This window comes from Henckelia pumila, chromosome 2, assembly GCF_033568475.1.
Source record: "Henckelia pumila isolate YLH828 chromosome 2, ASM3356847v2, whole genome shotgun sequence".
Taxonomy (NCBI): Eukaryota; Viridiplantae; Streptophyta; class Magnoliopsida; order Lamiales; family Gesneriaceae; genus Henckelia; species Henckelia pumila.
In genome coordinates, this window is record NC_133121.1 from 117,867,141 (window position 1) to 117,879,433 (window position 12,293).

The window sequence follows — 12,293 nt, forward strand, 5'->3', positions numbered from 1 at the left end:
ACTATTTGTCATGGATTTTGGATGCTGAGGTTCATCTTGTTTCTAAGGATCTTGGAAACACAATAAAAGAAGAAAATAATGAATCCCCGCAGGATCTTGCAAAATCTCTTATTTTTCTTCGCCACCATCTCGATGATGGATTGAAAGCCGAGTATCTTACTGTGAAGAACCCACAAGAACTTTGGAAAAATCTTAAAGAAAGGTTTGACCATCAGAGGAGTGTAGTTCTCTCAAGAGCTCGTTATGAGTGGATCCATCTTCGCCTACAAGATTTCAAATCTGTAAGCGATTATAACTCCGCATTATTCAAGATTTGTTCAAAGCTCAAACTTTGTGGATAAAATATTTCTGATCAAGATCTACTTGAAAAAACTTTCTCCACCTTTCATGCTTCAAATGTGCTCCTGCAGCAGCAATATCGTGAGCGTGGATTTAAAAAGTACTCTGAGCTTATTTCCTATCTACTAGTTGCTGAACAGAACAATGAATTACTATTGAAAAATCATCAATTACGCCCAAATGGCTCTACGCCATTTTCTGAAGCAAATGAAATATCATTCCCTGAAGTGAATGCCAACTCAACTCAAAATCCCCATATTAGAAGAGGACGTGGGCGTGGTCATGGGCATGGGCGTGGCCATGGTAAAAACAAAAATTACCATCAACATGATGAAAAGAGACAGAAAACAAACCACCAGCAGTGGAAACCGAATAATGAAGAAGAAAAAAAGGAGAAACATGAAAGAGTATGAAGATAAGTGTTTCAAATTCGGAACGGAAGGGCATTGGTCTCGTACCTGCCGTACTCCAAAGCATCTTGTGGATCTCTACCAAAATTCGATCAAAGGAAAGGAAAAAATAGAGACAAATTTTGTTGATGATTATGGCCTTGTTGATATAACTCACTTGGATGTCTCTGATTTCTTTGCACAACCAGACGGGAATATTGATCATTTGATTGGGGTGGTGTGCTAGTAAATATAGAGTGATCAAGTTCTGCCTTTAATGCTTTCGTTTCCCTAAGATTAGTGCTTTTGGATATCTATGTTTTTTTTCTATAATAGTCAGATTTATCTTTTTGGTTTTGGTTTTATTCAGTACAATTTTATTTTCAGTTGTAATGGTGGTTAATGTTTTGAGAACTTTATTTAATATAATTTCCTTCTTATGAATATTGAAGTTGTAACTTAATCTATTATGCATTTCTTTTAGATTAATGGGAGAATACCAAGACATATGTCTAGCCGATAGTGGTACAACTCACACCATCATTCAAAGTAAAAGGTATTTTTTGGAAATAACATTAGCTGAAAATAATGTTATAACAATATCGGGTGCATCAAAAATTATTGAAGGTCATGGAAAGGCAAAAATCATTCTGCCAAATGAGACAATTTTATATATTGAAAATGCACTCTACGCTAGCAAATCCAGTAGAAATTTGCTTAGCTTTAAAGATATCCGCAGAAATGGATATCATATTGAAACATTGAATGTAAACAAGATTGAATACCTTTGTATTACATCTATGATATGTGGTAAAAAAACATATAAAAGAAAAATTACGTGCACTCTCTTCTGGGATGTATTGCACAATTATAAAGGCAATTGAGGCAAATACAGTCACAAACAAGAAGTTTGTTGACAAGAAAATTTTCATATTATGGCACGACCGACTTGGTCACCCTGGGAGTTCAATGATGCGAAGAATAATAAATAATTCGCGTGGACATCCCTTAAAGAATCAAAAGGTTCTCCTAAATGGTGACTTTTTATGTGTGGCTTGTTCACAAGGTAAACTAATTATAAGGCATTCTCTAACAAAGATTGATGTTGAAATTCCAACATTCTTGGAAAGAATTCATGGGGATATTTGTGGGCCTATACACCCATCATGTGGTCCATTTCGATACTTTATGGTATTGATTGATGCATCAACTAGGTGGTCACATGTTAGTTTGCTTGCAACTCGAAATATAGCTTTTGCAAAGCTACTTGGGCAAATGATTAAACTACGAGCTCAATTCCCTGACCACTCAATTAAGGCAATTCGCCTTGATAATGCTGCTGAAATTAAATCACAAGCATTTGATGACTTTTGTATGTCAATAGGGACTTCGGTCGAGCATTCAGTAGCCCATGTCCATACACAAAATGGTCTTGAAGAATCCTTTATTAAGCGACTGTAATTAATTGCAAGACCGCTACTCATGAAAACAAAACTGCCATCTTCAGCCTGGGGTAATGCTATCATACACGCTGCATCGTTAATTCGTGTAAGACCAACTAATTACCACCAATATTCACCATTGCAACTTGCATATGGTCAAGAACCTGAAGTTTCTCACACTAGAGTATTTGGTTGTGCGGTACAAGTACCTATCCTACCTACACAACGAACCAAAATGGGTTCCCAACGTAGACTTGGAATTTATGTGGGGTATGAGTCACCGTCTATCATTAGATATTTGGAACCCTTAACAGGCGACTTGTTTAATGCAATATTTGCAGATTGCCATTTTGATGAAACAAATTTTCCAACATTGGGTGGAGAAAAATTGTATCCTGAAGAACAACGAAAAATCTTTTGGAATGAGAAAACATTATCTCATTACGATCCCAGAAACAATCAATGTGAGCAAGAAGTTGAAAGAATCATTCACTTGCAAAGAATTGCAAATCAATTACCTGATGCCTTTGTTAATACAAAAAATGTAACAAAGTCACACATACAAGTAGAAAATACCCCAATGAAGATCGATGTCCCTGCAGGACCATATAATACTTTACCCGCAAATGAATCTAAAATACGCCAGAAGCGTGGCCGACCGATTGGTTCAAAGGATACAGTACCCAGAAAAAAAAAGGTACAAGAAAAACAAGGTTTGAAAACTCTAGAAGAAGAAACCTTACATCAAAATGAAACAGATGTGGATAACGTGATCCATGAAAAATCACAACCACATGAAAATATTGAGACTTCAACAAATTATTTGATATCTCGTAAAAAATGGGATCGCAGAAATACGAACATCGATAATGTGTTCGCACTTAACATGACTCTTGATATCATGCAAGGTATTGATGATCCCGAACCACAATCTGTTAAAGATTGTCAACAAAGAAATGATTAGACAAAATGGAAGAAAGCTATACAAGCTGAATTAGATTCTCTAGAAAAACGTAAAGTGTTTGGAACCGTAGTTCAAACACCCAAAAATGTAATCCCCGTAGGATACAAATGGGTGTTTGTGCGAAAAAAAAATGAAAATGGCGAAATTGTAAGATACAAAGCCAGACTTGTAGCCCAAGGTTTTTCTCAAAGACCTGGAATCGATTACGAGGAAACATATTCACCTGTGATGGATACCACCACTTTTCGATTCTTGATTAGTTTGGTTGTATCAGAAAATTTGGATATGCGACTTATGGATGTGGTCACTGCATATTTATATGGTTCACTTGATAGCGACATATACATGAAAATCCCTGAAGAATTTAAACCATCAGAATCAAGTGATACAAATACCAAGACCATGTTCCCAATTAAATTGCAAAAATCGTTATATGGATTAAAACAATCTGGGCGAATGTGGTACAATCGCCTTAGCAAATATTTACTACAAGAAGGTTACACAAATAATGCTATTTGCCCATGCGTTTTTACGGATGAGGGTTTTGCAATCGTGGCAGTATATGTAGATGATCTAAATCTTATAGGAACTCCCGAAGAGCTCACTAAAACTGCCAATTATTTAAAAAGTGAATTTGAGATGAAAGATTTGGGAAAAACAAAGTTTTGTCTCGGATTGCAAATCGAACATTTATCAGAAGGAATATTTGTTCATCAATCTTCATACACAGAGAAAATATTAAAACACTTTTACATGGACAAATCACATCCATTAGCATTACCAATGGTCGTACGATCACTTGACACTAATAAAGATCCTTTTCGTCCACTTGAAGATGGAGAAAATATCATTGGTCCTGAAGTACCATATCTTAGTGCAATTGGTGCATTGTCATACCTTGCAAATTGTACTCGACCAGATATAGCATTTTCTGTCAACCTTCTAGCAAGATATAGTTCTTCTCCAACCCGAAGACATTGGAATGGTGTAAAACATATATTTCGCTACCTTCGTGGTACAACTGACATGAGATTATTTTATTCGAAAAAATCAAATTTCTCTTTAATAGGATATGCAGATGCAGGCTATCTTTCAGATCCGCATAAAGCCAAATCCCAAACGGGTTATGTGTTTACACGAAGGGACACCGCTATTTCATGAAAGTCAACAAAGCAAACTTTGACAGCTACATCATCAAATCACTCTGAAATCATTGCAATGCATGAAGCAAGTCGAGAATGCATATGGTTGAGATCTATAACTCAACATATTCAAGAATCATGCGGACTACCAACAACGAAAGATAGCCCGACGACTATTTTTGAAGATAATACTGCTTGCATTGCACAACTAAAAGGAGGGTATATCAAAGGCGATCGAACGAAACACATTTCACCAAAGTTTTTCTACACGCACGAACTTCAACAAAAAGGTGATATTGATGTCCAACAAATCCGTTCAAGTGACAATGTAGCTGATTTATTCACAAAGGCATTACCGACATCATAATTCAAGAAATTGGTGCAAAAGATAGGGATGCATCAATTAAAAGATATTCGGTGATTGAAATCAGGGGGAGTATCAATTGTTGTACTCTTTTTCCTTCGTTCAGATTTTTTCCACTGAGTTTTACTGACAAGATTTTAACGAGGCAACATTGGACTCTCTATCAATCATCTAAGGGGGAGTGTTATATATAGATGTAATATAGTTGATTGATTTGATTGTAATTTACCTTTTCTACACTAATCCCTCTACCCTATAAATAGAGGTGTTTAGTCCATATATTAAACATTCATCTTCTTCTATTATATTCTCTCTTGTCTTTTATCCTCTCATCTTTTTCTACTAAATTTATAACAGGAATAATATATTTCTGAAATTTTTTCAAAAATTTCAATTTTTGTCGTAATTTAATTCGAGATGTTTAATGGGAATTCTTGTGGTTGAATTGCTGTTGTGCTTATTTATATTAGTCAACATTAATTTGGAGGCAAAAGTAATATATATATAATTGTACCAAATGGCAATGTTCATTCTTCACAAGGCAAGCGACCTGCTGGACAAGTGTACATTAGGGGCCGTAGTTTTATTTGTAAAAAATTCTTATTTAGATCCAAAGTCAACATAACCTAACAGCAAAATCTTGAAAATTTTACATGTTCCTTTTTTTCTTTTTTTACAAGGGAAAAAAAAATAGAGGTTGCGCACATAAAGTTTGACGGGAAAAGGCCGACATCTGAAATTATTTAAGTAGTCACTAGAGTTAAATGTAACATATAATATTATAATTTATTTATACCACACTTAGTGAATCTACTCACAAAATATATGCAATAATCTCTTCTATGTTGTGACTTGCATGTGTAAGAAAACTATAATATTAGTATTTTTGATATTCTGATTCGTTACGCTGTCAAATTTCAATTTTTTTTTTCATTTGTTATCTTAGTTATTTTTGTAATTTTAGTTATTTTATGATGCATTACAAATATGTGATACTTATGTCGATATCTATGAGGTTCCGAGTCTCCGACAATATCACATCGATATTTCCATGAAAAGTGATTGAAATATATATATATGATTGATATTGAAATTTGATTGTGAACATAACTTAGTCTTGGAGGTCGGTAATATTGGTGTCAAAATGGAAAATGGTCGCATCACTGGATTGAATAATGAGCAGTCATGCAAAGGAATGTGAATTCATTATTCGAGGAAATTGATGAATCATGCTTTATACCGTACCTATGGAGCAATTAATTAGCAGTATCTTAGTAAATAAAATATATTCACGGGGCATCTCTTGTTACGAATATATGACATTTAGTAAAATATTATATTAAAATTAAATATTAAAGGTCGGACGATCATATATTTTGTGACGTAACTTTTGGAAATTGGGATGTTGAAAATTTTGTTGTACGTGGAGAGATTCAACAAAATTAGGTGGAAATGGCAGCAAAGTTCAGGGTTAATGGGAATATTGAGGCAGCAATTATTAGTAATTGGCTACCTCATCGTTCCAATGGAGAAAGCCTTAGCCGATTTATCGGTATCAATTTTCACAATTCCTCCGACGGCCGCCGTTTTTAGATTCACATTAAATTTATTTTATATGGAAAAATTTTATCGAGGACTTAAATGGCTTCAAAGATTATAATATAATAATTTTTTTAAACTTATTTTTACATTTCTCCAAATTTATTGATTTTAATTTTAGTTTATCGTGTGACTTTTAAATATCTAGTTAATTTGTCCAAGTAACCATTAGTTAAGTTTTTGGGTCAAATTTCAGCAACGATTTTTTAATTGGGCCTTGTCAATCTGAAACTACAATGTTCTTCTTGGGCCATTCCCTGATTTTGGGCCACATTCTCATCTTTCCCACACAAGAGCTACGGCCCAATAAAATGTCGATACCTTGGTAGCCACTTGTGGCATACTTGAAGCCAGATTTTCCTATCCTCCTCTTGGAGAAGAAGTTCACCCCCATTCCTTGCGCTTGAAAACCACACGTTTAATTTAATTTAATTTTTTTTATAAAAAATTAATATTAACCACGAAACTCGATCGATGATTCTCGAAAAAATAAAAAAAATCCCTATCGAGTTGGACTCGGTTGTTGCCAACATGAGCAAACGACTGTGATTTTTTTTTTTTAAGGAAAATTTTCAGGAATGTAGTAAGTTGGCTTATAAAAATTAGGCTATGGTCCCACAAGAAGCAAAAGGAAAAGGGGCAGCCCTTCATTTTGGGCACTATAAATCCAAGAATTAAATGTGCCGATGACAAAGGAAAAACCCCACCAAGTAGCCAAATGATTAACGAAGTTGTGCCATTCATGTAGTTTAATTTGCAATCTTGTGGCAAACATTATCTGCCCGAACCAATCCATTTAAGCAAAGCCAGCAATTAAATGTCAAATTCACCTTTTACAAACCAACTAGCTACACTATACCTTTTCTTGCCATTCAAAAGTACATGAAATATATTTTTTGTCTCTTATTTTAAAAAAAAAATTTATAAAAAAAGGCATGATTTTCCTAATTTACCTATTTTTCTCGTTCACAGACACGAGTGGGACTTGGATAAAAAGAGGAACTAGATTGCAAGAACATATGGTGGCGCTGAATTCTTTTTTCAGAGTACATTTGTCATTTTCAGCCAAAATGATTACTTTCTTTGGTTCATTAATCTAAAATAAAGAATTTAGCGAGTGAGACCCATCTCATCCATCTCTACAAATTCAATACATATTCTCTTGGAAAAAGAGTGGCCACTAAAAATTGGTGGCTCCTGCATGTCTTGTATGACAGATGTGTTGGATTTGTATTTATCAGGAAACTCAAAAAACGCAAAGGACTATGATTTCTGTGAAGCGTCTTTAACCTTATAACAAAGATAATGCTATTACTATTATTATTATTATAATTGTTTTTTGGTTTTAGTACTTTGAAGCTTAAATAATTAAAGAAAATTTTAAGTAATCTGCAGAAGACTCTTGTTTCTTGCTTGTCTTTTATATGCCTGCTGTAGAGTGTGTGAGCTATGGAGTCCACTTGAAATTGTAGAAGACCAGTTTAAGGGGTGTTTGTCTCTGTAAATGAGTGGGAATTTTAAGTATCTTTCATCCATAATTCCCACATGATTGTCAGGGTTGGCTTCCTTGTTGCTGCCACAGCTGCAGCTTATGCAGTTAATCAGAAGAGGGCTAGGGCCGCTGCTTCACAGGCTAAGCCAACTGGTACTCTTTTTTTATTTTATTTTGATTGTTTTTAGAATGATTTGGTTTGATTAAAATGTTCCGATGAAACTGTCTGTTGCTGGGTTGATTTTATTTTTCAATTTGCTGGTCATTAACTTATGATTTTCACTTCAGAAAATGGTGAAGAATCCCAAGAGAAATCTTTGATTGCAAGGGAAGATGAAGAGCATCTCACCTGCTCTAAGGATGGCCTCAATGAGGTACTTGGATTCTTACATTGTAACTAAGTTTCATTCAAGTGCAGATAAGATGTAGAAAGTCGATTCTTTTATCGATTTACACTATGTTTTCTTGAATACTGCAGGCTGAGGAGGAAGAAGAGAAGGAAGAAGTTAAACTAATTAATAGCATAATAAACCCCAGAATGAGCATCACCTCGGACTTTGCGGATGAGCTTTTGCCGGAATTTGAAAGTCTTTTATCAGGAGAAATTGATATACCTTTGCCTACAGATAAATATGATACATCAGCCAATTCTATGGCAGAAAAAGAAAGGATGTATGAAAGTGAAATGGCAATCCATGCAAGTGAACTCGAAAGATTAAGGAGGTTAGTTAAAGAATTGGAAGAGAGAGAGGTGAAACTTGAAGGAGAGTTGCTTGAATACTATGGTTTGAAGGAGCAAGAATCGAGTATCGTTGAGTTACAGAAGCAGCTCAAGATTAAGTCTGTTGAAATTGATATGTTGAATGTTACCATAAATACTTTGCAGGCAGAGAGGAAAAAGCTTCAAGAAGAGGTGTCTCAAGGAGCAACTGCTAGGAAAGAACTCGAAATGACTAAAAAGAAGTTGTATGATTTGCAGAGGCAAATTCAGCTTGAAGCTAATCAGACAAAAGCCCACCTTTTGTTGCTGAAGCAACAGGTTACTGGGCTTCAAGCAAAAGAGGAGGAAGCTTTCAAGAAAAACACAGATGTTGAGAAAAAGTTAAAGTTCTTGAAGGAAATGGAGGTGGAGATTATGGAGCTTAAGAGGAAGAATAAAGAACTTCAAATTGAGAAGAGGGAGTTGACGGTGAAATTGGATGCAGCAGAAGGCAGAGTTAAGACCCTTTCTAGCATGACAGAGGTAGAAATTTCGATTGAGTCGAAGCAAATCTTGTTCAAAATTCACCATTTTATTCATGACACGGCCTGTTTTTTGTGTTGCTGCAGAGTGAAATGGTTGCCAATGTGAGGGAAGAAGTGAATAACTTGAGGCATACAAATGAGGACCTCCTTAAACAAGTTGAAGGGCTCCAGATGAATAGATTCAGTGAAGTTGAAGAGCTTGTTTATCTTCGTTGGGTGAATGCCTGCCTAAGATTCGAGCTTCGCAACTACCAAACGCCATCTGGAAAAATTTCGGCCCGCGATCTTAGTAAAAGTCTGAGTCCAAGATCTCAGGAGAGGGCTAAACTGCTGATGTTGGAGTATGCCGAGTCAGAACGTGGAGGAGGAGACACGGATATGGAAAGCAATTTTGATAACATGTCTGTCGATAGTGAAGATTTTGACAATGCTTCTGTTGATAGTTCAACTAGCAGATTGAGTAGTTTGAGCAAAAAACCAAGCTTGATCCAAAAACTGAAGAGATGGGGTCGAAATAAAGACGATTCTAGCACGGTTTCTTCTCCGGCACGATCAATTGGTGGAGGGTCTCCGAGCAGGAGCAGCATTAGTACTCGGCCAAGAGGTCCTTTAGAATCCCTAATGCTTAGAAATGCAGGTGACGGTATGGCAATTACGACATTTGGGACAGTGGAACAAGACGAGATTAACTCCCCTGAAACTCCAGGATTACCTCCTGATTCACTCAATTCTGTGGCATCGTCTTTTCATTTGATGTCGAAATCTGTGGAAGGAGTTCTAGACGAGAAGTATCCAGCGTATAAAGACCGCCACAAACTGGCTTTAGAGAGGGAGAAACAGCTCAAGGAAAAGGCTCAAAAAGCAAGAACAGCAAGATTTGGTGGAGGAGATGTGAATAAATCGGTTTCGGATTTGAATAAATCGGTTTCCCTACCCCCGAAGCTCTCACTTATAAAGGAGAAACCGATTGTATCTGGAGATTCAGGTGACCAGTCTAATAATGATAACAAAGACGAATCTACTGTTGTGAGTAGAATGAAACTTGCACATATCGAAAAGAGAGCACCAAGGGTTCCTCGACCTCCTCCCAAAGCATCTGGTGAGGCTTCTACTGGTGGAAATAAACCAGTCTCTAGTGGACCACCAGGCGCTCCACCACCACCACCACCTCCACCGGGAGCACCACCACCCCCGCCACCACCTGGTGGGCCTCCACGCCCACCTCCTCCTCCAGGAAGTCTCTCGAGAGCAGGTGGAGGTGGTGACAAAGTTCACCGAGCTCCTGAACTAGTTGAATTCTACCAGTCATTGATGAAACGTGAAGCAAAGAAGGATACTTCTTCACTGATTTCTACCACATCAAACACCTCAGAAGCAAGGAGTAACATGATTGGGGAGATAGAGAACAGATCCTCGTTCCTATTGGCCGTAAGTGAACTTCCATCTTCTATCACCGTTGGTATGAATACTAGTTTCTTGATATTAAGAATGAAAGATTTCTTGAATCAGGTTAAAGCTGATGTGGAGACTCAAGGCGATTTTGTCGAGTCGCTGGCAGCTGAAGTTCGTGCTGCTTCCTTTACCAATGTAGACGATTTGGTGGCTTTTGTGAACTGGCTAGACGAGGAACTCTCCTTCTTAGTACACCCCTTCATCTCTACCATTAAGCTGATTTAACCACAACTTTTACTACTTTTAGAAAATACATTGCACATTTCTCTTACAATTTTTTATCATTCAAACCTTCATTCTAGGTCGATGAACGAGCAGTTCTCAAGCATTTTGATTGGCCGGAAGGGAAAGCTGATGCTTTGAGAGAGGCATCATTTGAGTATCAAGACCTGATGAAATTGGAGAAGCAAGTGACATCATTCACCGATGATCCTACTCTTCCTTGTGAACCTGCTTTGAAGAAGATGTACAAGTTACTTGAGAAGTAAGAGTTCCCACGTTGACTTATATAGTATCTGTTTCGATAAAAAATGAGGCCAATGGTATATTGGTATTCCAGTGATCAAGATGAGAGACTGACTGTATGATTCTTTAAAGGAAACTTACATTTTTAGAAAAGGTCAATAGGTCCTCTACTTGCTCTTTCAGTATGTTTTATTTATTGTTTGGCTCATATTTGTGGCATACTCTGTCTCATGCGTACAGGGTGGAACAAAGTGTGTACGCCCTTTTGCGCACGCGAGATATGGCCACGTCACGGTACAAGGAATTTGGAATTCCCGTTGATTGGTTGCTCGATACGGGTGTAGTAGGAAAGGTATGCTTTTTATTTCATGTGTACATATGATGGAACTAGGCCAACTTTTTAGTGGTTATTTCGAAAATAGTCACATTTTGACTGCATGCATGAACGGTGAGTGATCACATGAAAATGGATTGCATATTTTCAGATCAAGCTTTCATCAGTACAATTGGCTAGGAAATACATGAAACGTGTTGCAAGTGAGCTTGATGCTATGACTGAACCTGAGAAGGAACCTAACAGAGAGTTCTTGATTCTTCAAGGGGTTCGGTTCGCTTTCCGTGTTCATCAGGTAACATTCTAGAGGCTATGTGTCATCCCGAGCTTAAACTCAAACATGAAAATATCAATTGTATTCAGCCCGGTTTTTGTTTGACAAAGATAAATTATTTTTAACCGATGACCATCACAAAATGCTTATTTACTCTTAAAGATGCTCGCTACATCAGCTTAACAACATGACTGAAATTTGTTTCAGTTTGCTGGAGGCTTTGATGCAGAAAGCATGAAGGCTTTTGAAGAATTAAGAAGCAGAGCTCATGCAAAAACAGGAGGAGACCATAATATGGGAGCTTAAGGACTCATCTTTTTTTCTTTTTCATTTTTCTTTTTGCCTTGTTAAATTTCAAATACATATGAACCCTGTAAAATCGTCCCTTCAGCTAAAAAAAGATGCATAGAATACAAAGATCAATCGAAGCTTAGAGTAATCGAAAACTCGGTGGTATGATTTTTGGCATTTTGTACTAAAACATTGTGTTTTTGCTCGGGAAAAAGGAGTAAATTTTAGAAGTGAATGTTAGCATATAACTTTTCATCTTCATTTGTCTAATATGGTAATAATAGTATTATGAATTATTTATTATATAATTTTTTCTTAAAGGTTGGTGTTGCAAGAATTAAGGCAGAAGTTAATGTAGCACGTAGCAGAAAACCAGGATTTAGCGTTATCAGAAGACAGATTATAATCACGTGCACCACACGCTGTCTAAAAGTTTAATCTCCTCAAAATAAATAAATACTTTGACTACGTATAATTAACTAATCACCGAATTGTTAGACA

At 36.5% G+C, this 12,293-nt stretch overlaps 1 protein-coding gene across 1 annotated transcript; it reads left to right on the top strand.

Annotated features, from left to right (window-relative positions):
• Positions 1-7,349: 7,349 nt before the first annotated feature.
• On the top strand, positions 7,350-12,049 carry LOC140879855 (protein CHUP1, chloroplastic). The gene is made up of 9 exons (XM_073283793.1): positions 7,350-7,884; positions 8,020-8,105; positions 8,210-8,974; positions 9,061-10,404; positions 10,486-10,617; positions 10,731-10,912; positions 11,134-11,245; positions 11,379-11,522; positions 11,709-12,049. Exons 1-9 carry the CDS (start codon positions 7,785-7,787, stop codon positions 11,805-11,807), a joined length of 2,964 nt encoding a protein of 987 aa, XP_073139894.1. The 5' UTR covers positions 7,350-7,784; the 3' UTR covers positions 11,808-12,049.
• Positions 12,050-12,293: the final 244 nt, after the last annotated feature.

Coding starts and splice junctions, on each gene's coding strand:
- LOC140879855 (XM_073283793.1), top strand. CDS start 7,785: ATGATTGTCAGGGTTGGCTTCCTTGTTGCTGCCACAGCTGCAGCTTAT. Junction 8,106..8,209: donor CTAAGGATGGCCTCAATGAG/GTACTTGGATTC, acceptor TGAATACTGCAG/GCTGAGGAGGAAGAAGAGAA. Junction 10,405..10,485: donor GATCCTCGTTCCTATTGGCC/GTAAGTGAACTT, acceptor TTCTTGAATCAG/GTTAAAGCTGATGTGGAGAC.